The 27,970-nt window shown below is 36.5% G+C and overlaps 1 protein-coding gene across 5 annotated transcripts; it reads right to left on the reverse strand.

Moving 5' to 3' along the window:
• VAMP4 (vesicle associated membrane protein 4) lies at nt 1-27,850 on the reverse strand. 5 transcript variants are annotated; one of them, XM_045517898.2, is made up of 9 exons: nt 27,698-27,841; nt 26,960-27,196; nt 24,767-24,889; nt 19,819-19,865; nt 17,341-17,391; nt 8,259-8,359; nt 7,221-7,300; nt 3,970-4,021; nt 1,892-2,859 (listed from the first exon to the last, which is right to left on the reverse strand). In XM_045517898.2, the coding sequence occupies exons 3-9, from the start codon at nt 24,830-24,832 to the stop codon at nt 2,798-2,800; spliced, it is 459 nt and encodes a 152-aa protein (XP_045373854.1). In that variant the 5' UTR covers nt 24,833-24,889; nt 26,960-27,196; nt 27,698-27,841; the 3' UTR covers nt 1,892-2,797. The 5 variants fall into 5 exon arrangements, with proteins under 5 accessions (XP_010955073.1, XP_045373854.1, XP_045373851.1 ...); XM_010956771.3 differs by lacking the exon at nt 26,960-27,196 and having other exon boundaries at nt 1-1,979; nt 27,698-27,843; XM_045517895.2 differs by lacking the exon at nt 26,960-27,196 and having other exon boundaries at nt 27,698-27,850.
• Nucleotides 27,851-27,970: the final 120 nt, after the last annotated feature.

Raw genomic sequence — 27,970 nt, forward strand, 5'->3', positions numbered from 1 at the left:
TGATATTGTCATATAAATATTTCCTTTATTTTTTCACAGTTAAAATTTTTTAAAACGTTATCTTTTTTTTTAATATTTCTTTAAAAGCAGCATACTTCATTAAAGAAACATTGGAAATGTGGATTCTTTTTGAGAAATAATCATCCTCACTGATAGACGATATGCAGAAGTGAGATTTCTACACCAACAACTGGAAGATTAACTACTGGTGAGTCTAGTTCCAATCCCAAGTAAAAGACACATGTACATGTCTTAGGGCTGATTTTGTCTTCTTGGTAGAACATTTCTATTCCTCAACTATACATTAGCTACTGAAATTCTAAAAATGTTCATTTCCCTGGGTATCCTCTTCTATCAAAGGACTTGGTATTTATTATGTTATTTACATTAATTAACATTTACAAAGGGTGGAGAGAGCAGAGAGAACACCCTGTAGTACGTAAGACCTTGATCTCTTTTTAAATGTTCTTAGTGGACTATAATATTTTGCAATTATATTTAGATCTTCACAGCTTGCAGGTATCTTGAGTACCTCTTAATCTGCTTTCTCCCTTCAAATTTCTTTCCATTCTAAACAGAACATTTTTGCATCTTAGTACTAATCCTGTTGAACTAAAAAACAAACAAAAAATTCTATGCTTCATACATTTTGAAATAAAATGACCAAAGAAATAAACCCTAAAGGAATCATCCATTTTTCCTATTTAAATACTGGTATTTTCTATTCACCCTACTTCAAATTTCCAGTTCTATATACATTGTGAAGATGTCCATGTACCCAAGTTTCTGCAGAACCTCCAGTTTTATTATAAAACTTCCTCCTCACACACATTAGACTATGTGTTTTCACTTGTTTAAACAATCCAAGCAGTTTGGCACATTTTAAAGTTAACTGCACTTGTCACTGTTTTAAAACAGACTGAGATGAATGGTGACCTCTGCACCCAGGCTCCTGACTTTAGAGTCATTACTGTTGGCTAACTTGACACTTGAGTGTGAAACATCCATCTCCCAGGAGATAACCAGGCAAGGCAAAAATAGCAACCTCTAAGGAGAGGATTTTGCTACTTTTAGCATTTCCGGTAAAAAGGCTACTTAAAATTAAATAGGAAAGCTATTAATAAAAAGTAAGTAAGGAAACAAGCTACCTATGGATTTCACAGTAGGACCGACCCCTCCTTACTGGAGGCTAACTGAAAACAGACTGGGCTATAATTTGTAGCTTCATGTTGGCCATTTTCAAATACTCCAATGATGCTCTCCAATCATTTTACTATCTCCAGTTTTATGGCGCCATGCTATGCTTTTTGCACTGCTTAAATTTCCCATTTTCATAACCCAAATGCCAAAAAATTACCACACATTCCCTTATACAGTCAAAAATAGGTTTACTGGAATGTTTTTAGTTATAGAAGAAGGCAGCAACATTTACAACATTGAGCTTTTGTTACACCCATAAATGTGTGGAAATTGCTTGCAAAGCAATTGTAATAGCAGAATCTTGCAAATGTTGACAGGATGGTTCTGTATGTCTTTCAGCATAATGACGTGGTACTCTACAGAGGCTTCCTGACCACCAGCCTGACTCCCACCTGGATGCAATAAATGCAAGTCCTTATGCCATTAAAATAACAGTATGGAATATCGTTATCAGTGTTTAACTATATACACAGATAATGAACTGGCAAGTATCTAGTTTCAAATTAGACCCTTGAAATATGGCAGAATCGAGGCTGATTATCTTTGCCTTAAACATAATTATTAAAAGCACATCTTGTTAGAAGGGAAGAAGATAACTGGACATTCTCAATGCTCCAATTTGAAGTGATACTTGCCTCTTAATTTCTTGAAAAAGAAGCTCTGAAAGTTATATACATGGGTTTCATTTAAATTATGCAGCAATCTTTTATTATTGTCCCAGATTTTGTTTACTGAAGATCTGTCACCAAATCAAGTACGGTATTTCACAACTAAAAGAACTGCAAAAGAAAAAAATGAAAAAGAAACATATCAAAATCAGATTCACATGCTATGTTAGAAAAAATATTCCTAAATGTAGCTGTGTCCGTTTTGGAAATAGGTAATGAGGACTGAACTTTTATCTGAAATGACAAATAATAAATGAGAGTGGAGAAGCAAAGATATCATAAAACAACCTAATGTCATTTTGATCAAACAGATTATGGTATAACCATAGCATAAGGTGGCTAAAATATTTTTAAAATATTTAACACAAGGAAATACTTACAATGTATTTATTATAAAGAATCTATATGATCTAACATGTTTATATACTAATAGGAAAAGACTTTACGTATACACAGTAGTTACAGTAACAGTAGCTACCTCTGTGCAGTAAGGTAACAGTTGACTTTTATTTTCTTTCTGCTATTCAACATTCCATACAGTCGATTCTTGGTACTTGGAGTAGCTCTGTAAAGTCACCACTCCGAGCCTCTGGCTATAACATTTTTGACAACCAATCAACATATAACCTTGTTTTACATGTACTTCTTCTATATGGAGACACCTATTTAATACACATTGTTGATTCACTAACATTGAACTCATGTCTGAACGAAGTTTTTCTAACACACGTATTTCCTCCATAGGGCACATCACAGCCTTCCTGTGCTCGGCAACTCTAGACAGCACTTCAGTACCAGTACACCTGGGGCCATTTTAAACACTAAAATCATCAACAAAATGCACAAAAGTGAGAAATGCACTAAACAGACTTTGAAGGCCACCTGTTTACTTTATGAGAGATGAAACTAGAAGGCAGAGCATGGCCTCATTAGACATCAGCTGGGAGCACACGCAGCAAGAGACTCCAAGTTTCCACTTCTCTGAACACACCTGCCGGTGATGCAGAAAGCACCTCAAGTACCAAGTAACAAGTCAGTGTTAGCTAGCAGGTGAGTCCACAAATAATGAGGTTGACTACTTCTTTGTAATAACTCTTCTTAAACAGAAAAGAATGTTTATCACATGGAATTTTTCAAAGGGTTTCCAAATCTTATTAAAAATCCCTATAAATATAAAGAAGCTTTGGAAAAAAGGAGATACTAAAAATGATTTGACCAGAGAAAGACAAATATGGTATCACTTGCATGTGGAATCTAAAAAGTAATACAAATGAATCTACCTACAAAACTGCAGAAACGGACTCACAGACATAGAAAAAAAACTTATGGTTACCGAAGGGGAAAAGGAAGCGGGTGGGGGATAAATTAGATTAACAGATACAAACTACTGTACATAAAATAGATAAGCAACAAGGATTTACTGTATATAGCACAAAGAACTATATTTAATATCTTATAATAACCTAAAAATGGAAAATAATCTGAAAAAAAATGTATATATAACTGAATCACTTTGCTGTAAACCTAAAACTAACAATATTATAAATAAGTGACAATAAAAATTTTTTTTTAATAATCTGACTTTAAAAATAATAAGGAAAAAGGGAAGGGAAAGAGTTATCCTTTAATGACTGAAATGAAGCTCACATCCAAATCATCTGGAGAATTTACCTGGATTTTCCTTCAAACACAATATCATGAAATGCAAGCTGCCATACATGGAAGTTAACCATGGAAAATGGGTGTTATGGTCCTGAGCACAGCAGTAGCCATATCTGGCCTCAAACAAATCACTCAGCCCTGCACTGTGGGGGATGGGGTGGAGAGTAGGACAGGGGTTCTCTGAGAATCTGATAAAAGATACCTTCTCACCATAAAAAACGTACACATGCATTTTCACATCAAATTTTACATACAATTTAAGGGCATTTTCAGAGATCTATTTAGATTCTAGGTAAAAGCTCCTGACTAGGGTCAGAGGTCATTATTCAATCCTGACATTAGTCATACATACTGGGTCAACTGAAAATAAAAAAGGAAATTTAAATAAACTTCGAAACACATGATACCCCTCAAAATTAATAACCCAGGAAATACTTACTGATAATCACTAATAAAAGGATAACAGCAACCAAAGCCATGAGGGCTTTTATCTACAACACAAAAAGGCGTAAGAAAGATTAACGTTAGTCTTGATTTTACTAACAAGTCAATCTGTTGTACCATTTACTATATTATACTAACTCATCAATGGACAGGCTCATCCCTTGAAAGGTGTCCAAATTTTATTTCATATTAATTTGCTAGCTATTTGCATCTTTTTGTAAATCATCAGAATTCCCCAAATTTGAGGGGTTTTGCTTGCCTAGATTTTATTATTCAAGGCTACACAGTAAGCTGTAATAATCAAAGCCCTCATAGGCCTGGACTTTTTCATCTATGATTTCTCAGGCTTATTCCTAATGTAAGACCAGGAAAAGAATATTTCAAAGGAACTCTGTGCAAAAGCTTCAGGACATGATGAATAACACTGGCATCCGATACAAATGGTTCAATATACACAGTGTAAGGCAGCATTCTTATAGCACTTATTCTCAAAGTGCATGAGAATTGTTAGTTTTTGCTCCTCTTACTTTCTTCTTGGCATTTTTAATCTCCATTTTGAGACATACAATTTAGGTTCTTCATGAGCAACTTCATTTAATAAATAACTTGCCTGAGAGCATGCTGTGCGTCATTCTCACAGCTGAGAGGAGAAATCTAAAAATTGGTCCTTAGCTGCTTAATGTTTTAGGCCCACATCACGTCTCTCTCTAAAACTGTCATATTCCTCATTTAATCCTAAAATGCATAAATTATAAATTGATTTGATTTTCCTGATGAATTCAAATGAAAGTTTTATTTTCATCAAACATTTCTGCAGATAATTAATCAAAGATGGCTCATTCAGAAAAAAGATACCCAATTATTATAAACACATGAAACATTCTGATGAGTATCACAAATAGCAACTAGGCAGTAGCTAATGAAATGTTTCTAAAATAAAACTACTGGTGACATTTTAGGGGCATTACATTCATGACAAGAGTAAAGAGACTAAGAGAATACATGGAAGATTTGCATATTAAACATATGTGCCTATTAAAATTAATAATGATAACCAAAAAAACCCGCAGTTTTCTGAGTCTGTTTGACTCAGATCAGATGGATATAGGAGGTGCATTTTCAGTAGGTATCTGGGTGCACATTTTACTATAAACTAAAGTACTTTAGTGACAAAGTGATTCAGAGAATATACAGAAGATTTGCATCTTTTAATCAGTAAACATTTCTAAAAGTAACTTGGAATTTCACAAGTTTTTCAACTTTACTGAAAATATATATTAATTTGTGCTAGGCTTAACATTTAGAAGGTTTAAATGGAAAGAAATATAAGTATCAATTTTAAAACACCTCCATAAAAGGAGCATCTAACACTGGCCAGGAAATGTTTACAACCGAAAATGGCAGTAATGTGTTCATGCATGTCCAAAGCTCTCTCATTCCAAATGACATGGACAAAAATCTGTTTCTCATTAAACATGTAAGGGCTTCGAGCCTTCTAGATACTTGAGAGGTGCCAGTGATCCTCCCTCCCCTGCCACTGGATAATATGGTTCACTTACTCATTTTTAAAGTCAGGTTTATTGAGATATACTTTACACAGAATAAAATTCGCCCTTTTGAAGATCAGTTTGAAGCTTCTGACAAACATATAGTTGTCAACCACCACCACCATAGTTAAACGTAAGGCATTTTCATCACTCCAAAAAGCCCCCTCATGCCCTGCTGTAGTCAATCTTCCACCCCTCCGCCCTCAGCCACTGGCACCCTCTGATGTGTTTTCTGCCCTTACATCCCTTTCCTTGGCCCTTCCTGAATTCTCATGATGAAGATAATCCAGAAAGTGGTAGTGATACAGAGACTATTTAAAAATAAAATTTTAAATTCAGTATTTTTCCCCCTTAAAAGCATACCATTTCTTTGATCTGAACCCCATAAAGTACAAAATGAAAATCTTTAGATATGGCTAAAAAAAAGCTAGGCCAAATGCACATTATTTTTTTTTAATGGCCAGATGAATGGGTCATGGGTATGTATCAGGAGAGGAGGTGAATGGCTCATGGGCCTTTCGTTCTTCCAAACTAGTCTGCAGAATAGAAAATCTATGTATTAAACAGAAAATTTAAATTCTAGAGAAGGGGAGCAATGAAACGTGTTTCTTTCCCTAAGTTCTATTTCTGAAAGTAAGAGGGTTCAACAGGCAAACAGACAAAACTAAGTAAATCCCAGGCAATGCTTGGAAGAAATCTTTAGTGTATGTCAACATCAAGTTTTGAAAGTTACTGCTAAATTTGAAAATGAGAGACTAAGAACAATGAGTTATGTCTAAGATTTTCAAAAAAGCCAAAAAAAAAAAAAAAAAAAGATATACAGAATCAGGATGAAAAAGAAAAGATCTGCTCATATGACATGAAATTTGCTATAAAATCTAAAGAGAAATTTTTCTGTTTAATGATTAGTAGCCATACTTGATTTAAGAGGTAAATTCATTTCTATAAGGTGTTTTGCAGGACTATATTAGCATATAATGATTCTCATTTTCTTCCTTGTTATAAATTTTTCTTTTATATCTTATTTCTCTGGAATAATGAAGGAAAGTGGGATAGTTTTTAGTGCTATTTGACAAATGGATTCTGACGTATACACTGCTTTTGTTTTTCTTCCCCTTTTCAATAGAAAATTGTATTTTTCTCTAGCTTGCATTCTTTTTTTTTTTAATAACTTTTTTGGGGGATTAGGTTTGTTTATTTATTAATTATTAATTAATTATTATTTTTTAATGGAGGTACTGGGGATTGAACCCAGGACCCTGTTGCATGCTAACCATACTCTACCACTAAACTGTACTCTTCCCCTTTGCATTCCGTCTTTTAACTATCTCTATGTAATGCTACACGTTGCTCCAAAAAGATACTAATAATAAATTATCAGTTAATATTTCTTACAAGATAAGTTTAGAAGTAGCTAAATTATTAATAAAATGTGGACTACTCTCTATGAAGAAATCCATGAAAACATCCTTTTAGGCATTCCTGATTCCTTTAGTTATTTCTGTCCCAAAAGGCATTAATTCAACAAATATTTACTGAGTTCCCACCATGTCCCAGGTTCAGAAGATGTAATAATAAGCAAGACAGTTGTAGTCCCTGCCCTCACAGACTTTATAATCTAGAGACACCTTTCTCGTCATGTCTTTTAGTACCACTGAATACTCTGACCAACCTATCCAGCACCTTCTGAGTTACTTACTTTGCATCCACGCCACCACATTTGCCTTCGAAGTTGTTTGGATCTGTTGCTAAAAGCAGTTGCATTATCCGATAAGCTTTCTATATCATATAGAGGATGGAGAGAAGTATTAAACGACATAACAGGATTCTTTTATCTAGTCACACAAAGACAAGAAAATATTAATTCCTATTTCTATGAGTTTATCCCTTTTAAGCATGAAAACAACATCTTCCCTTTCCTCCACCCACATACTGTGGCATTCTGTATTCTAAAAAAAACCAAAAAGCAAAAAGTGGCTGCAGGTCAGTTTACTCAATCCAATTTTACAGTAAGAGTAAGAGAAGTCTTCCCAGGGCCTTGATGCTTTCAATAAACTTATGAATTCTAGCAGAAAATACTATTTAAAAATCAAATACTTGGCACATCTATAGAAAAAAATTTACACGTTGAGAAGGCTAGATTCTTACAAGATACCAAAAGTGACTGATTTGGAAGCAAAACAACATGAATTTTAAAAGTGGTTAAGAAAACTTTGGGGTTAAACAAGTCTGTCAAGGATTAATGAGATATTCATTCAGTCATTCATCATTTAAACGATACATGAGTGCCTAATAAGTGCCAGGAACTGGTACAAGTACAGAGACGAACATCTGTCAGTAAAGAACAGGGACTAAATCACCAGAGAAAGCACAAGGTGAAAACACTGGATAAGTTTGAAATAAGTGTTGGAAAGAAGTGATTAGACCTATCCTCCTTGAGACTGGGAGAACTACAAGGCACAACAACATAACAGGACAAAAGAAAGAAATACTCTAGCTCTTTAACAATGGATTTTTAATTTTTCCATTCTCAACTGATCAATTAAAGAATAATACAACAGTAAGATGACTCAAAGTAAAGGAAGCTCAAGTTAAAACATGAAAATCATCAAGTTAACAACCAAGTGTCATTTTCTGTCAAGTCAAGATTCCTAAACTTAGGTTAGAAAAATGGGAGAAGAGGTAAACTATCAAAACACAGATTAATAATATCAAGAAATAGATGAAGCATCTGTACCTGATTTGTCCTGTAGCTCATCTAGTCTCTCCCCTCTTTCAATTACCTTTGTGATATTTTCTTGCATGACGTCAATAACTTCATCCACCTGATTCTGAACACTAGTTTAAAAAAGAAGATGAACAAGTAACGTATTCTTCTTTTGAGAATTTTACAATTTTTGAAACTTTCATTAGACATGACAGAAAGTAGCAAGTCTCGGAATTATTTGACTATAAAATGTTTAAGTTCAATGCTTGCAGCAACGCTCCTTCCATTTGTGGGCTTGAGTACTCAGGCAATTAAAGACAACATGATACAAATGAAAAGTAGTATTTAACTTAAAGACAGTTTATTTTTAGCCCTGTTTCTGCAGATTAAATGTACTGCCACAATGCTCAGTAACTACAGGGTTTAGTCAAATAGCTTGACTAAATAATCCATGTCAGTTTTTTTTCAACAGGTCACTGAGGCATCACATAGAAACAGCTACAACCTGCCTTTGCTCTACATACAGTTCACGCACTAAGGCTAACAAAGGAGTTTGCCCAGGTACGTTAGAAACCTACGAAAAACACTCAGTTTCCAAAATGGAAAGGTAAGGAATGCTCAATGGGTGTAACTCTTCATGGCTCCTTGGCTTCCTCTTAAACAGGGCTTAAGACAGCAAAACCTGGGAAGGGTTTTGAAGCGCACAGGAGGGAGCAAAGAGGAAGCATTTTCTGTTGTTCTTCAAAATGAAAGTACGATTTTCTCCTTTATATTAGGTGATGAGGGTCTGTTCTAACCAAATTTCAGATTGTTCAATGAAGATTTAATCTAAATTCAAACATTCAATAATTGGTTCTCAGCTGCCTACTCACATTCAGGAGTAACCTCCAGAGTACAAAACCAGAAATGTCTAATTACTTTAAGTGTCCAGTTTCCCTCTGTTGCTTCAATCATTAGATAAAATGTTACCTTAAATTAGTTTATGAAATAAATCATGCCAGTGAAATATTTAAAAGGAGAAATAAAGTGAACTTACGGCTCTTATAACTCAAAAACTATCTAAAATGTAAAAACTGCCTAAAATGGGTTACTAACAACTATATAAATATTAAGTATACATATACATATATGTTTTAAATAAATAGGGATATGCAATTGTTCTTTCTAATTGGGGAAGTGTATCAGTTTATCAATTATAACCGAGGAAGTTTTTTTAAAACTTCACAATACACATCTTCTCATTGCCTTCTACTCTATATACTACTTCCCAAACTAATCTAGTGAGTTGGGAGTGAGGGATGGACATGTGTAATTTTGAAAAAGAGTTCTAACCCTTCCATATCATTTTAAAAACAAAATGAAGGCCCGTTTAGACGTAGATGGGTTCAGAAGACATATTCTCAGATTCAAGCAGCAATTACTATGTTTGATGATAGTCACCTCCCTCCCATATTAAAAGCATTATGTACGCCCATTGATTATCCACACACAGGCTTCAGGGCTCACCATGGCTTCCTACAGTTCTGTGCCTCCCACACAATATTCTATTGAAGGATTTAAAACTGAAGCACAACCAAGCTGGGACATGCAGAACTCTCTTCTGCCCAAACAGACCTGAAAGAGCCCCTGAAACCCTAAGATGTCTTGTAACTCCTAAGCAGAGAGCTAAAGATGTAAAGTCTTATACAAGAGCAACGGCAGAAATACTTTAGCAATTCATCCATTTATTCAATAAATACTAAGACTTTATTATGTACTATTGTAGGCACTAGGAAAACAATCTGAACAAACCCAAGAGAACAAACAAAGAGACAATAATTCCAGCTCTCATGGAACTTATGTTTGAAAGTGCAATGAATGTGCTGCATTAATCTTTAGAGTTGTTTAACAGCCTGTCTCTATTCCATGGCTTTATACTATTTACATCATTTAACACAAAGTGAAACTACTTATTTATTTACATTCTTATTTCCTGCCTCTCCCCACTAGAAGGTAAGTTCAACAAATGCAGAGATCTTGTCTATTTTGTTCACTTTTGTAGCCCCAGTACCTGCAACACTGCTTGGGGTAGAGGATGCACTCAATATGTATCTGTTGAGTAAGTGAATTTGGGTATAAATCTTGCAAAGCATATCCAGCTACTTCAGAAACAGATACAAAGCAGTCAAGGTGGAGGTCTCCATTTAACTATAATGGAAGCAGAGCTATGGCTCCTCAAGGGCCAGTCCTGAAATTCCCAGGTCATTATTTTTCATCACAGGGAAGAGATGACAGTAGTCTAAAGTAGGCACAGCAGGGTGGAAATGGACAGAATGTGCTGCAGCTCCTACACATGATCAGAGTAGAGCTGTTATGAATAATATACCTATAGTACATGTGATTTTAAAATAAAAACAAAATAATTAAAGAAACAGTTATGGTTCCAGAATCCCTACAAACAAAAGACTCCATGGATATAGGCAGATTAATTGGAACACAACTCATAAAATTCCAGATTAATTCTCACTAGATTATCATAAACCTAGGGGTATTAACCTCAACATGACACACATGTAATAAATCTCTATGGCCAATGGAAATCACCCAACATTTTAATTTTTCTACCAAGTGATTAATAAATTATTGTTACTTTCTCCTTCACATATTGCTAACCACTGGTATAACACTCTTAATCCAGCTACTGAATAACCCTCATTCAATTTTAGGATGGAGAAAAATCTCGTGACTGTGCTTCTGTATTTCAAGATACTTTCATGCCTAGAACCCAACTTCTATAGAAAAAAGACAGAGAAAATTATCTACTTATTTATTTTAATATAAAGGATAATTCTTAAAAAAACAAGTGAAGACATATTTCCCCACAGTTTTATACATTTTCATAGCAGTTATAATACTTTGATTTGTTTATACTTTAGGTTGGCCTTGTCCTTATTATTATAAGATAAATGTCTTTAAAACAGAGATTGTCCCACTCATCTGTTTCCCAGGTCATGTGATATATGCCTGGTAGAAAACAGGCATTCAACAAATATTTTCTGATCTGAATTAAGTACTTCATTCACTCAAAAATATTTATTTATTTATTTATAAACATTTTTTATTGATTTATAATCATTTTACAATGTTGTGTCAAATTCCAGTGTAGAGCATATTTAATACATGAACATATATATATATTCATTGTCACTTTTTTTTCTCTGTGAGCTACCATAAGATCTTGTACATATTTCCCTGTGCTATACAGTATAATCTTGTTTATCTATTCTACAATTTTGAAATGCCAGTCTATTTCTTCCTTCCCACTGACCCCTTGGTCACCATAAGTTTATATTCTATGTCTGTGAGTCTATTTCTGTTTTGTATTTATGCTTTGGGTTTTGTTTTGTTTTGTTTTTTTTTTAGATTCCACGTATGAGTGATCTCATATGGTATTTTTCTTTCTCTTTCTGGCTTACTTGACTTAGAATGACATTCTCCAGGAGCATCCATGTTGCTGCAAATGGCGTTATGTTGTCGGTTTTTATGGCTGAGTAGTATTCCATTGTATAAATATACCACATCTCCTTTATCCAGTCATCCGTTGATGGACATTTAGGCTGTTTCCACGTCTTGGCTATTGTAAATAATGCTGCTATGAACATTGGGGTGAAGGTGTCATCCTGAAGTAGGATTCCTTCTGGATATAAGCCCAGGAGTGGGATTCCTGGGTCATACGGTAAGTCTATTCCTAGTCTTTTGAGGAATCTCCATACTGTTTTCCACAGTGGCTGCACCAAACTGCATTCCCACCAGCAGTGTAGGAGGGTTCCCCTTTCTCCACAGCCTCTCCAGCATTTTTCATTTGTGGATTTTTGAATGATGGCCATTCTGACTGGTGTGAGGTGATACCTCATTGTAGTTTTGATTTGCATTTCTCTGATAATTAGTGATATTGAGCATTTTTTCATGTGCCTATTAAGGAGTTCTTATTATGCTATTCACTGAGGATACCGATGTGAACATCATGAGCCTGGTCCTTATCAAGATTACAGTCTGATGGGGAAGGCTGGTAGCCAGGATGACACCACCATGTGTTAAGTGCTCTAATGGAAGGAAGGAAGCCCAAGGGATCAGTTGTGAAGCCTAGGTGAATCCAGCCCGGACCAGAGACGGCATCGAGATTCTGGTGCTGAGTTTGAGGGGTTAAGAGTGAATTGTGTAAAGAAGCTGACAGATGGTGGGAAAGTTCTAGGCTAAAGGAATAAGAGGAGGGGATATTTCAGGAATCAAGTGATTAGCTGCGTATGGGTAAAGGAGTTCTGGCAAGAAAAGGGTAGAGGACTTGCAGATTTACAACTTGAGCAGCTGAGTGGATGTTGATGATGGCTATTAGCTGAAATAGAAAACTAAGAACTCAAAGGAAAAGCAAGTTTTGTAAGGGAGTGGAGATTTACATCATTTCCAGTTAAAGAATCATGTGGTAGAACAAAGGACATGAAAGAGAACATACCCAGGAAAATAGGATAAAGACATGCAGAAAGAAGACATTTTAACACTGTCTTACATCCTCCTTAGAGTCTGACAGCACTTGTGTTCCTGAGAGGGCTCTATTCTGATTATCACCACTACTGGGAAGCCGTGTGTAGGGTACAGAGGCCAGGCTCCGTACGCTGACAGATCTGGGCTTGCGGTCCAGCCTTACCGCTTACTGAGCATGTGACTTTGCAAGTCACTTGGCAAGCCTCTTTGAGCCTCATACTTTCTCACCTTTAAAATGAAGCTGATAATCTTCCCCTTGTGAGAATTAGATGACAGTGTTTTTTAAACACTTAGCACAGTTCCTAACGCTTAGCATATGTTGAATGTCACTGTTCTTCCATTAAGGGGAAAAAAAAATCATGCTCTGCAACACACACTCATCCCTTATTTTATAAAGAAAATATTTATTTAACACCCCCATCTTGTGGCCTATTTAGGTACTGTCGACAAAATAAGTTTTAAAGTTAGGTTGTATTTTTGCAACTCTATCTATGTGTACGTGTACATACACAGACACACACACAGACACACACACACACACACACGTTGCTGTTCATTATGGAACATTCCTTGGGGACCAACATTCCTTGGTTGGACCAAGACTATAGTTAGGAGATTTCCTACCCCTGCCAGAGAATGTCTACAATTCACTAGAGTGGCATTAATAATGCTATTAAGTTAAAATCAATGGAAATATTCTAAAGAGAATCATAAACTTTACATAGGCATGTGAGTATTTAAAATCTTTCCCCTAAGATCTTCCCTAAAAAGTGAAACATTGGAATACCAAAGAACCCATTAAAAGGACCTACAGTATAGCACAGGGAACTATATTCAGTATCTTGCAATAACCTATAATGGAAAAGAATATGAAAAAGAATATATACATATTTTGTAAGTTGAAGTATAATCAGTTACAATGTGTCAATTTCTGGTGTGCAGCACAATGTCCCAGTCATGTGTATAGATACATATATTCATTTTCATTAAAGGTTATTATGAGATATTGAACATAGTTCCTGTGCTATACAGAAGAAACTTTTTTTAAATCTATTTTTATATATAGTGGCTAACATTTGTAAATCTCAAACTCCCAAATTTATCCCTTCCCATCCCCATTCCCCAGTAACCAAAAGATTATTCACTATGTCTGCAAGTCTGTTTTGTAGATGAGTTCATAGTGTCCTTTTTTTCTCTTTCCCTTTTTTTTTTAGATTCCACATATGAGTAATACCATATGGTATTTTTCTTTCTCTTTCTGGCTTACTCCACTTAGAATGACAATCTGATCTCTAGGCTCATCCATGTTGCTGCCAATGGCATGATTTTATTTTTTATGGCTGAGTAGTATTCCACTGTATACATATACCACAACTTCTTTATCCGGTCATATGTCGATGGACATTTAGGTTGCTTCCATGTCTTGGCTATTGTATACAGTACTGCTATGAACATTGGGGTCCATGTACCTTTTCGAATTACAGTTCCCTCTGGATATATATCCAGAAGTGGGATTCCTGGATCATGGTAAGTCTATTTTCAGTTTTTTGTGGAATCTCCATACTCTTTTCCATAATGGCTGCACCAAACTACATTCCCACTAACAGTGTAGGAGGGTTCCCTTTTCTCCACACTGTCTCCAGCATTTATTGTTCATGGACTTTTGAGTGATGGCCATTCTGACTGGTGTGAGATGATACTTCATTGTAGTTTTGATTTGCCTTTCTCTGATAATTAGTGTTAGTGTTAATAATTAGAATTAGATATTCTCTTCATTGGAGAATTGCTTGCTTAGGTCTTCTGCCCATTTTTGAATTGGTTTTTTTTTTTGTTGTTGTTGTAATTAAGTTGTATGAGCTGTTTATATATTCTGGAAATCAAGCCTTTGTCAGTCACATCATTTGCAAATATTTTTTCCCATTCCATAGGTTGTCATTTTGTTTTGCTTATGGTTTCCTTTGCTGTGCAAAAGCTTATGAGTTTAATTAGGTCCCATTTGTTTATTTTTGCTCTTATTTCTATTGCCTGGGTAGACTGCCCTAGGAGAACATTGCTAAGATTTATATCAGAGAATATTTTGCATATATCTATCTATCTATCTATATATATCTGAATCACTTTGCTGTACACCTGAAACTAATACAACATTGTAAATCAACTATACTTCAATTTTTTAAAAAGTGACATTAGGTATTTTTTGTGGGATTGTTATCAACATGACAGTCAGATTCAAAGCAAGCAACAATGCTGCTGATCCACAGTCAAGTTATATATTATGCATTAAGTGGTGATAACACACCTTAAAGAAACTCATCAGTGCTAGCAATTTTAGTTACTAAACTAATGCCAGGGATTTGTCTATGGGTGTGGCAGGTTGTGCTCCACCATCTTGGGCACATGCTCGAGTCATGCCCTGGTTAGATAAGCATTCATGAGGCTGTGCCAACAAGGTTTAATTTGTGTATCCTGATGACTGATTACCTTCTAAGTCAGTCTGACAAGCCTTCAGCTCTAGAGTGGGAACCACTGTACTTACTCAACAATCCCTTACTGTTCTAAAATTCTGTGATCACCAAAGTTATTGTGATAACTTAACATGCACGTATACCTATTCACGTGTATGTGTGCTTGGCACTTACACAAACGTATATTCTGCAACGCCCACTCTGTACAACTGGCACTGGCTTTGGGGTTCAGCTGGAAAATCATACTCAGAAGACTCACTAGGCCATACTTAGTACCAGGCTCACTTTGCAGAAGGGTATCAGATAGGAAACAAAGCATCTTGGCAGGAAAAAAACAGGTGTGTCATCAGTGGAGTCCTCCTCTCCGATAGGTACATATGTGGGTGGATACTGAAGTCACTCTGGGTCAGAGTAGGGGAACGGCTCTGCTATGGCATCCTCGCAACTTTGAACACTCTGTGGTCCCCCCGAAAAACAAGAGGATGAGTGCCTGGTGAGGCCATCTCCCACTCACCTCTCTCTGTCCCCTAGCTGACTGTCCTGAGACAGTTTTTTTTTTCACTCCCCCCCCCCCCAGCTTCTGATGACATACAAGGCTTTTGGCAGGGTTTATCTGCAGCCTATAAAACCACTTTGCTGCAGTCTAGAATTGGTTCCTTTGGAACAGCGTACCCCACTACTCAAACTGCAGCCACCTGGACTCTCCTATTTCGGTATCATTTCTGGTGTGCAGGACAAGCACCCAGGGAGCTGGCACTTTGGGCTACCCTTCCGTTTACAATCTGCATAAGTAAAAAGTGGTCTAAATCCAAGTGGCTCATTGTATCCCTACTGGCCGAACCAGAGGCTTGAAGCAGCAGACATTCTCTTCTGCTGGCCCTGTAGAAGCCAGCACCCTGGGCTCTACATCTGCAAGGAGGTGAATTCTGTCAACAATGACCTGAGCATGGCCGGGAGCTTCAAATGAGATTGAAGCCCTGGCAACACCTTGATTTCAGGCTTGTGAGACCCTGCACAGAGGACTCACCTAAGCAGTGACCGAACCCCCCGACCAAGGAAAATGTGAGATGATGAATGTGTGTTGTTTTAGGCTGAGAGGTTCAGGGTCACTTGTTATGCAGCAATAGAAAATGAAAACATACTGTTTAGGACTCAAACCAATTTGCTGGTACCTTAGTTCTGTATTAATTACAGAATCCATTGGCCAGGATTAGGCGAGGTGCGGACCTGTTTCTTCACACCAACAGCTACCTGATGAAATCCCAATATCTCAGGAATCACTGGGTACCCCGCACAGCACTCTTCCCACTATGCGCCGTCTACATCCAAGAACTTGGGTGCTGACTACCGAGTTCGGTCATGAACCCAAGCCACTCAGTTTATCTTCCATGGCCAGTCTTTATAGCTCAGTCAGAGTCCAGTGCTATTTCACTGCTTCATTCATTCCTCCTCCCTTCTTGCCAGGACTCATATGCTCCTAACATTAGATACATTCACGACAGCACTATCCACCATCTACCACCAACAACGGACACAGCAAAAGCATTAAACTGAAAATTAATTAGCCATAAAACTTAGGTCAATAAATGGGTTAGAATATGTCATAAATGTGAACAAATTCTGGTCACAAAACTAAATCTATTATATTACTCTTATTACACTGAAAATATGTGAATCAAGCTATAGATTTAAAACCAAAACAGACCTTGAGATTATGCTAAATAAATGGATTTGATATACGTAATCAGATTAGGAAAAACAACCAGGAATTGCATTTCCTTAGCTACAAGAGGTAGCTTTGTGCAAATAAAAAGATGACTGTGTTTTTACAACGTAGTAGTAATATTCAGTGTACATCAAGGCTCAGCAATTTTTTTCTATAAAGGGCCAGATAGATAATAGAGAGTTTACATTTTGTGGGCCAGAAAGTCTGTCACAACTACTCAAGTCTGCCACTGCAGTTTAAAAACAGCCACAGATAACAGGAATGGCTGTGTTCCAATAAAACTTTATTTACAAAAACAGGTGGCAGCGCCATTTGGCTCATGGGCGGGTAGGTAGTCTGTCAACCCCTGGTCCACACAGAAATATGATAATCATTTAAACAAGTGAGTATCTCACAAACTTACTGCTTAATTTTATCATTTCTAGGTCCAAATCTGGGTCCAGATGGTCCCCTTCTGAAAACAAAACACCAAGTGCATATTAATAATGAGAGCATTAAAACAAATCCCAAAACAGAAAGCACACACAAGTTGAATTCTAAACACGGATCAGTTATTTATCATAAGGAATCACATTTTACTGGTATTGCTGGAACGGAATGGTATATAATCATGTCTGTACTTCATTGGCACTTACTGCTGGTCCTCACAATTAACTTAATTCTTCTGAACGCTATCATTTTTTTTTGTATAATTCTGTTATATACAGGTAGTTCTAATCATTAAACTCTGAAATATAACAACTAAAGTGTCAGTGACTATGAATAGTTTTATGCTCAATTATAGAACACTAGAAGTACAATTTATCTTGAATTTAGGCTATAATGAAATGATGATTGTCAGGGATGGATATAGAGAAATGTCTATGCAAAACACTGAATTTTTTCAAGTATGTTTTTTGACTACTCATCCTAAGCTCACCAAGACAGCTAAAGGGAAATGTAAGATTGTACAAAATATTAACATTTCTCACATTATTATTTCTCCATTAAAGTTGAGAGTTGTATCATTTAAACTAACCCATTTATAATTTTCTGGAAATGAAAACTTTAGGATATTTTAAGTAATTGTCATTCTTCTTATGATAGAGAATAAGATTTAAACCACAAAACACAAAAAAGAATAGGTTCTGTACCAATTAAAGACCACCTCCCCATTTCACCCTCCTCCCAGTCCCTGGCAACCTCCATTTGACTTTGTGTCTCTATGAAGTTGACTACTCTAGGTACCTCATCTAGGAAGAATCACATAAAATTTATTCTTATGTGGCTAGCTTCTTTCACTTAGTATAATGTCTTCAAGGTTCACCCATGTTGTAGCATGTGTCAGAATTTCCCTTCTTTTTAAGACTGAGTACTATTCCATTGTCTGTATATACCATATTTTGTCCATTCGTCTGTTGATGGACACTTGGGTTGCTTTCACCTTTTGGCTACTGTGAATAATCCTACTATAAACATGGGTGTTGATTAATTTTTTAAAATTATTTCAGAAATTTTATTTGCTTTGTCTCCCTTTCAAACACAGACAGAACCGCAGTGTGTGGGAGCTGCATCTTGAACGAGTATGCTGGTTTTGTCCTCAGGCCCTTTGGAAGACATACAGCATTATTTAATTAATCTTTTCATTTTTATAACTGTATCTTTTGAAGATCAAAGTTTTGATTTTGATGAAATCAATTTATTAAATTTTTTATCCTCCAAAAATAAATAAATAAACCAATTACTTGCCCCCCTCAAAAAAATTTTAAAATAAACAAATAAAATGTATCAGTCAATGGTTTTAAAAAAAGAAATAAAAAGAAACAAACTATTGATACGAGACAGAATGGATGAATGTCAAAATGTAGAACACATATCTGACACAGAACTTGTGAATATATAAAAAACTTTCACAACTTGGTAAGAACAAATTTAGAATGGGCAAAAAATTTTAATATGTACTTCATCAAAGATATGAGGATGGCAAATATGCACAAAAAAGATGTTCAGCATAATTTATAATTAGGGAAATACAAATTAAAACCATACTGAGATACCACTACACACCTACAAGAATGGCTAAAATGATACATAATGCTGATGAGGATTTGGAACAACTAGAACTCCCATACAATGCTGGTGCAAATAAATGGTACACCACTTTGGAAAAGAGCTGTAAACATACACCAGCCATTCTACTCCTAAGTGTTTACTCAAGACAAATGAAAGCAAATGTCCACATAAAACCTATACACAAATGTTTATAGCAACTTTATTCATAATAGCTAAAAACTAGAAACACCCCAAATATCCATCAAATAGTGAATGGATGAATGAAGTGCAGTATGTTCATACAATGGACTACTACTCAGAAATAAAAAGGGGAGGCAGGTATAGCTCAAGTGGTAGAGCACATGCTTAGCATGCACGAGGTCCTGGGTTCAATCCCTAGTACCTCCTCCAAAAATAAATAAATAAACCTAATTACTTTCCCCCTCCTTGACAAAAAATTAAAAATAAGCAAGTAAAATGTATCATTCAATAGTTTGAAAAAAAGAAATAAAATGGAACAAACTATTGATACATGAGACAGCGTGGATGAATGTAAAAATAATTATGCAGAGTGAAGGAAGCCAGTGAGAAAAGCAGCCACTTCCAAGAAAGTTCCAGAAAATATGGGCTATAGTGATAGAAAGTAGGTCAGTGGTTGCCTGGGGACTAGGAGAATGATAGATACCAAGGGGTATGAGGAAACTTTTGAGGTGCCGGCCATGTTCATTACTTTATCTTGGTGATGACTTCACAGGTATATAGTGCATATGTCAAAACTCATATTGCACACTTTGTATGTATTTTATTGTATGTCAGTTAACACCTCAATAAAGCTGTAAAAATAACTTACAGAAAAAAGTCCTCTTCTTCATCTGAATCATCTTCTAAAAGATTTCTCTGTCAAAAAAAGAAAAAGACTTGAGTTTTCAGATTCAGAGGGGCTTACAAACTTCCAGCGGGGAGTAATGAAACAAGTTCTATCCTGGTAAAATGTCTTAACTCCAAACTTCCAGACAGAGGGGAGAGTAACTACATGTGCTGCATTGGAAACTAAGAGATATGGAACCACATTTGCAGACTTTCTAAGAAAATAATAATACCAGAATCTTCTGATTGACCACAGGTAGAGAGGTCACCAAGGCTGGCATGGGAGTAAGGAATGCAGGCTCTCAGGAAGGAGCAAGTCCCTTCTCCTCCCTCCTGGCTTCCAGTCTCTATTGGCAGAACCTAAGAGGGAGCCAGCAGGCGAAGAAGAAAAATTGTAGCTGCAGAGTCCACCTCCAGCATCAGAGAGAAGAGTACAGAAGGTAGGTTTGGAGCTGGGAGACAAGGGCTTAATAACTGGCACCATCCACCTTCTAGCACCTCAGTCCACAAGGAGCCCTCTACACATATTTGAACTTCCAAACAAAAAGAACCTTATACTTTTACCTTATAAAATACAACTATTTTCCTTAAAATGAAGGTCTCACCCTCTCCCCAAAAAGGGGATATAAAGTTTCAAAAGGAGGCTAACGAAGAGCAAAAATCAGACCTTTTCAACATACAACAACTCAAAATAGTATACAACTTGTAGGCAGAATAATGGCTTCCCAAAGATATCCAGGTCCTAATCCCTAAAATCCTTGACTGTGTTTCCTTGCATGGTAGAAGACTTCACAGATATGATTAAATCAGGGATCTTGAAAAGATCGGTATGGATTGATCATGTGCATCAAACATAATCATAAGAATTCTTTGCATCCATCTTTTTTTGGGGGTGCAGGCAACTAGGTTTATTTATTTATTTTAGCGGAGGTACTGAGGATTGAACCCAGAATCTCATGCATGCTTAGCAAGCACTCTACCACTGAGCTATACCCTCCCCACAAGAGTTCTTTAAAAAGAGAGGCAGAAGTATGAGAAAGAGGTGAAAAAGATATATTAGCAAATTCTAACAAAAAGAATGTTAGAATTAGCAAAAGTAACATAAAGAGAAATTTTAAGACAAAAGCGTTAAATATCAAATAAGATTTTACAATGACAAAATGTACAACCCACTAAAACTTAACAGCAGTGAATGTTTGTATATAACAATATAGCTTAAAAATATATAAAGCAAAGCTGCCCAAAATATACAAAACAAATACATTCAAAATCATAGGAAAGACTTAACATCTCCTTCAGAGATGGAGAAACCAAGAAGAGAAAAAATAAGTAACCTAGGTCTTTGTACTCAGCAAATGTCATTTTCAAGTATCAAAGAAATTAAAAAACCATAAAAGAATTTAGTAAATTCCCCAAACTAGAAATTACACAGGTATATTCTCTGGGCATAAGGCAATGGAAGTTAAAACAAATAAAAGAAAATTTTAAAACACTCTTCTAACAGCATGTTAAAATGTAAATGAAAATTTAACAGACTATTTAGAATCAATGACACTGGAACATTACAAAACAAAATCTGTAGAGTATGGTCACAACAGTACTTAAAGGAAAATGTGACCTTAAATGCATTTATTTATGAAATCACAAGAGTGAAAATATGCAAAATAAATATTTAACTCTTAAGATGGGTAAGTTATTCCTAAGTCACATAACAACCCCAGAAGCTCTAAAGAAAAAGATTCATGAATTTGATTACGTAAAAATTTAAAACATAAAGAATGTAAAACATCATATACAAGGTTAAATGGCAAGTAACAGACTGTAAAAAAATCTGCAACATACTCTCAGACCAAAAGTCTGATATCTCTGTTATGTAAAGAGCTATGACAAACCAGTAAGAAAGAGACACATTAGAGAAAAATCATCAAAAGACAGTAATACACAATCCCCAACAAAAAAAGAAATGGCCAATGACCACATGAAAAGATGTTCAAAGTCAACAATATTCAGGGAGACATATTAATTCCTTCAACAAATAATTCTTGAATGCTATTCTAAGTAATAAGTAACAATCATTACATTTATGATACAGTTTGCCTTAGAGGATGAGGATACTAAAGATAAAGTGTGTTTATTATAGTTATACAATGAGAAACACACATGAAAACCAGTGTCTTTATACCCATTCATTGAACAAACATGAGTCCTCAGGATACAATATCAAAAAAGGGTAATGGGACACAATGAGATACCACTTCACACCCATTAGGCAAATAATAACAAGTGTTGGTGAGGAGAAATGTGGAGAAATCAGAACCCTCATACACTGCCAGGCAGGGATGTAAAAGTTCTGCAGCCACTTTGGAAAACAGTTTGGCAATTCTTCAAAAGTTTGAACATAGAGTTACTATAATACCCAGCAATTCTACTCCTAGTTATTTACCCCAGAGAAATGAAAATATACGTTCACACAAAAACTTGAATGTGAATGTTCACAGCAGTGGTATTCATAATTGCCAAAAAGCGGAAACAACCCCAAATGTCCATCAATTGATGAATGGTATATCCATATAATGGAATATTATTCAGCAATAAAAATGAAGTACTGAAACATACTACAACATGGACGAACTCTGAAAGCATTATGCTAAGAAGCCATTTATAAAAGACAACATATTGTATGCTCCCATTTATATAAAATGTCCAGAGTAGACAAATGTATAGATTTATGGTTGCCCAGGGCTGAAGGGATAAGGAGAATGGGGATGATTGCTAAAAAGTACAGAGTTTCTTTTTGGAATGATAAAAAGTGTCCTATAATTGATTGTGATGGCTGCACAATTCCTTTATATATATATATTTACATATTTTTATGTGTGTGTGTGTGTGTGTGTATATATATATATATATATATATATTTTTTTTTTTTTTTTAATGGAGGTACTGGGGATTGAACCTGGGACCTTAAGCAGGTGAAGCATGTGCTCTACCACTGAGCTTTACCCACCTGGTCCCCCAGCTGCACAATTATGTACGAAATACTAAATACTAATATCCACTGAATTGTACACTTTAATGAGTGAATTGTAAGGCATGTGAATTATATCTCAATGAAGTCATTATTAATAAAAGTGTAATAGGAAGGAGGAACAAAACTTTTGGAAGTTTTTAAAAGTAATTTATAGATTATTAAAATCAATCTGTTATCAAATTTCATGATTTATGAAACATTCAAAAAAAAGAGGTCTGTAAACAGCCAATTTTGTTCAATTCTGGTATCCAGTATCCAATTTTTACCACAAATTGTGGAAGTATCCAACCAGCAATGTAAAAATTAAGTGCTCTACTAATGAACTTATCTGCAAAACAGAAACAGACTTGCAGACATAGTAAACAATCTTTCGGTTACCAGGGGAATGGGGGTGGGAAGGGATAGATCTGGGAGTCTGAGATTTGCAAATGATAACCACTATATATAAAAACAGATTAAAAAAACAAATTTCTTCTGTCTAGCACAGGGAACTATATTCAGTATCTTGTAATAACCTTAATGAAAAAGGTATGAAAATAAATATATGTATGTGTATGTATGACTCGGAAATTATGCTCTACACCTGAAGTTGACACATTGTAAATGACTACACTTCAATAAAAAAAAAAAAAAGAAAAAAATTTAGAATGAAAAAAAAGATATCAAACAAATGATAAATCCAATCCATTTGGACAAGTTCAATAAATTTTGCCTTCCCCACCAAAAAAAAAGTGCGTGTCCCAGGTGTAGTCTCAGTAGAACTGATTGAGACCATGTATCTTATATTGTTGAGTATATACATAAAACTTATTTTTAAAAGTTTATCAGTGATTAGTCTCTTGGTGGATTCTATGCCCCTTCAAGCAAAACAAAAACAAAAACCGCAGAGTTAGAATAAAGGGATGACAAATGATTCCCGTATTATTTATAAATCATGTAATGCTGGACAGGGTGTATAACATGTGGTTCTGGGGTTGTGCAAAAAAGGAGAATATAAAACAAGGTCAAACAGACTATTTCTCTTTAAGGGCAGAGACTGCGCCCTCCAGTTTTTAGCAAGATGCCTTGCACATAGTAGGTAGTCAATAAATATTTGCTGCATGAATCAGCAAATGAAGGAATGGCAAGAAGACAGGGAGTGAGGTTGCTGGATGAAAAACAACAGCTCTAATTCCTTCCCTCAATAAATACTTATTGATTACTTATTCTAAAAGTAACCTATCTGCAATATTCATATCAGTGTTGTCTTCCAAAAATGCTGCATAATTTCTAGATTTATAGGGAAAGATTTCTACATAGAATGTTCTGGAATAAACTAGAAATTGAACATTATATAAAAGCTACTCTGGACTCTGAGGCAACTGCAGGACCAGAATCCTTTATCTGCAATTCCAAAGTCTACAAAATTCTGAAAACCAAGAGATTTTGTAAGTTTGGAGCCAATACCCATTGGACCTGAACTGATGTTAGCGAATTTATTTATATACTTTATATACTTAGACTAATCAGACATTTCACTGAGAAATATTAATATGTTTGGAGATGCTGCTCTAGACCTCAAAAGGCTGTTGTATAATGTGCACTTAACTATCTTTGTAAAATCTGAAAAATTCTGGGGAACACCAACCACATTTGGCTCCAGAGTTCTGAATAAGTTATTGTGTATTTGTACAAAATTCCCTTTGAAAGACTAGAAAGAAGCTGTGATTAAAATCTGGTCAATAATGGAAGTAGAATTCAGGTGAGTTCCCAATCTACGTAATACATACTTTTTAATGTTTACTATGAAGAAAACAAATAGGATTTACAAACATTAGATTTTTCTAGAACAAATTATTCACAAAAGAAAGAAAAGGTATTTTGAATCTCTCTTTTTTCAAGATTCGGATTCTGAACTTACCCTTTCACTTTTCACAGAACCAGTGACATCGTCATCATTTAGGTGGCGCTTGAACTTGGGAGGCATTTTTTTTTTAAATCAGGGAGTACTCTTCTACTTCCCAGTAGAATAAGTTTTCACCACCTTAAAGAGAAAATAAATTTCATTTCATCAGACTTGAGCCTGTGGGGTGTAAGCTAAAGCGCTTAAAACAGTGTACAAAGCCCTAATTAGGGTCCCCCTCCACTTCCCTGACTTCCACTGCTCCCTCTCACCTGCTCCACTCCAGTGATCCTGGCCTCCATGCTAGGGCTCAATATGTAAGAAAGAGTTAAAAACATGAGAAAACGGAGATAACTTTCTGAAGAGAACATGTGGAGGAAATTAGTGACATTTTTATAAAAGGAAAGAGCAGACTGTACAGGAGAGGAGGAAAAATAGGAGGCTGTCCCCTTGAGATTGAGAAATCAGCTGCTTTAAGATTTTAACGTGGAGTCAGCAGACAGCAGAACATTTCTAACTCTCTCACTTTTACTGAGTTGCTTAAACAATGATTCCGTTTCCTCATCTGTAAAATGGTGATTTCTAGGCTTCGGCATGGAGTTTGGATGGTCAAATCAGGTTACCACAAACATGCAAAAACATTCTGTAAACTATAATGTTCTGTTTTAAAGCACAGCCCTAGGTGCTCCAAGAAAAGGGGTAAGTTTGGTAAGTACTGGGTTAAACAAAGCCAAGTTTGGTTTGGTTTGGTTTTGCTACAGAAAATCTCACAGCTTTTTATATGCCAATATGCATTGTGATTTTCCAGGAAAATACCTGAATATGCAACATACTGAACATTTTTTTGAGAAAAAGCTGACATATGCAAACATGAGTTTTCAGTATGTTGGACTAGAAGATGGATGAAGAATGAGACTAGCTAAGATGTACTGAGTGGCTGGTTTACTGTGTGTTAGGCACTGTGCTCAGTGATTTACACACTATTTTCTCTTACTCTTTACATCACTCTTTTGAAGTAGGCACTAGGAAACTAAGAAAATTAAGGTTTAGTAAAGATAAGTAACTAACAGTGTTAGTCACTCTACTCATTGAAATAGCAGAAACATAGGCATAAATTAATCAATGGCTGTGCCTGATCAGTTTTAATATTTATCCAATTAGCTGTCTATCAGGTTACACAGTTCTGTTCTAGGAAGACCATTTCCCTGTAACAACCTAGTAGCCCTCTTTCTGTTTCCACAAGAAGAAACACCTCTAAGAACTTTAAGTATAATGAGACATTAGTTTGTTGGTTAATACTATATACTTAAAAAAAAAAAGCCAAGAGTCCAGTTTCATAAACCAAATAAAGTAAAATTTTAAGCTGACTTCCCATCAAAACAAATTGATACACTTTCCTTTGATTCAAAATGCTTTTCCAAAACAGAAGCTTAATCATTTGTAGCAAAAACGAAATACTTGCTACCTAAGTAACAGCTCTAGAGTTCTTCATTTCTGTCACATACATCTGGCAACTGACCCATTTTATTCCCCATACTTTGATTTCAGAATAATTCATTCATGCAGAAATGCTACAGAATGTATCAAAAAACAGATAACAAAGGAAGCAACCGAATAATTAAGGGCTTTTCTTTTAATTATACCCGTATTTTATTTATATTTTAAACTCCACAAACGGGCTGCCTCAACATCCAAAAGCAGATAACAGGCAGACTTACGTAACATCTTTGTGAAACATACAGGAAAGCTACAAATTTAATACAAGTTTCATTACGAGCAAACCCAAACTCGGATCAGTAATCCAGGGATCAGCTTTATGAAGGCAAGAAATCGCTGTCTGACAAACATAAAAGCCATCAGCAAAGCAGCTGGCAGATTAATTAACTGCGCTTAATGAACAACAGGGCAACTGATATTTGTACCAAACAACTAGTAGAAATAAACCATGCTCAGATATTAAGATTTATAAATATTCTACCTAAGATACCCCCTCAAAAAAATACATATGAATGCAGGTGTTTGTGTCTAGGTATATATATGTAAATATAAGAGCCTATATGATGTATTTCAACACTGGAGGGAGACCTCCAATACACTTAAGTGTCACATCTTTGCTTCTTATGCCATCATTATACGTTTACAATTTCTTGTATGTTTTGAAAAGATAGTACGTTCTGTATTCACTGGCTTTACACGTAATAAACTTCTAACCTGTTGTTTAGTAAATGTTGATTTCATTTTTGTTTTACGCAAACAACAAGCAAACCAAAACCCCTGGTATTTCATTTCACAAAAAGCTCGAATCCGAACAGAGGCTTTCCTTTTCCCAGCCTCCGTTCCCTTTCTGACTCCTCTTCCTCATTTCTCATCTCAGCAGTCTTGGCTGGTGCAGTTTCACGGAAATAAGTGACTTGGATGGACACAGGCTGGAGATGTTATTCCCAAAACCTGTCAAAGTGTAATGATTCACCTCACCTTCCGGTCATTATAAACGCAGCGGGGTTGGCGCTCTCTCTCCCAAGCCTTTGAATAATGAAACAAATCCATCCCCTCCAGCAAGCAGCTCCGTTCAACCCCCCACCCCATCTGTCGCACCAGGCCACGTCCCCCGACATCTGCTCCTCACTCCAGTCCTTTCTGCCCCAAGATACCCACTCAGGTTCCCGGCTGCCACCCACTCCTCTCCAATCTTCCCATCTCCCCAGAACACCCTGCAATTTGCATTCTCTCCCTTAACCGCCCCCCACCACACACCCCAGCTCCGGTCGTCCCTCCTAGGGCACCTCCGGCCCGACCCCAGCCTTTTCCCACTCGGGGCTCCCTCCCCGGCCCCTCGAGGCCGGTCCCCAGCTCGACGCGGACGTTGGGAGCGGCGGGGCAGGGGCGTCGTCCCGGTTTCCTTCCTCCGCACATCAGCCCCTCCCGTCGGGACCAGGCGGGCGCCCGTACCTGAGTCTCCCGGGGAGCTCCGGGCAGCTCTCGGGGGCGGGCAGCGCTGGGTGGGCGGGGGAAGGAGTGGGAAGCGGAGGAAGAAAGCGGGGTGGGCAACACAGTGGGCGCGGACACGGCGTCGGCCGCTCCGCTGCAGCTGCGCCCCCGCTCATCGAGCCGATCGGCGCTCCGCGGCCTGGCGCCAGGCGGCGGGGGCGGGTCCAGGCCGCGGAGATCGTCGAGGGAGTCGATCCCACCCTTCGCTCTCTACCTAGAGGTCCCGGCGGACGC

Source organism: Camelus bactrianus, chromosome 21 (assembly GCF_048773025.1).
Source record: "Camelus bactrianus isolate YW-2024 breed Bactrian camel chromosome 21, ASM4877302v1, whole genome shotgun sequence".
NCBI classification, from domain to species: domain Eukaryota; kingdom Metazoa; phylum Chordata; class Mammalia; order Artiodactyla; family Camelidae; genus Camelus; species Camelus bactrianus.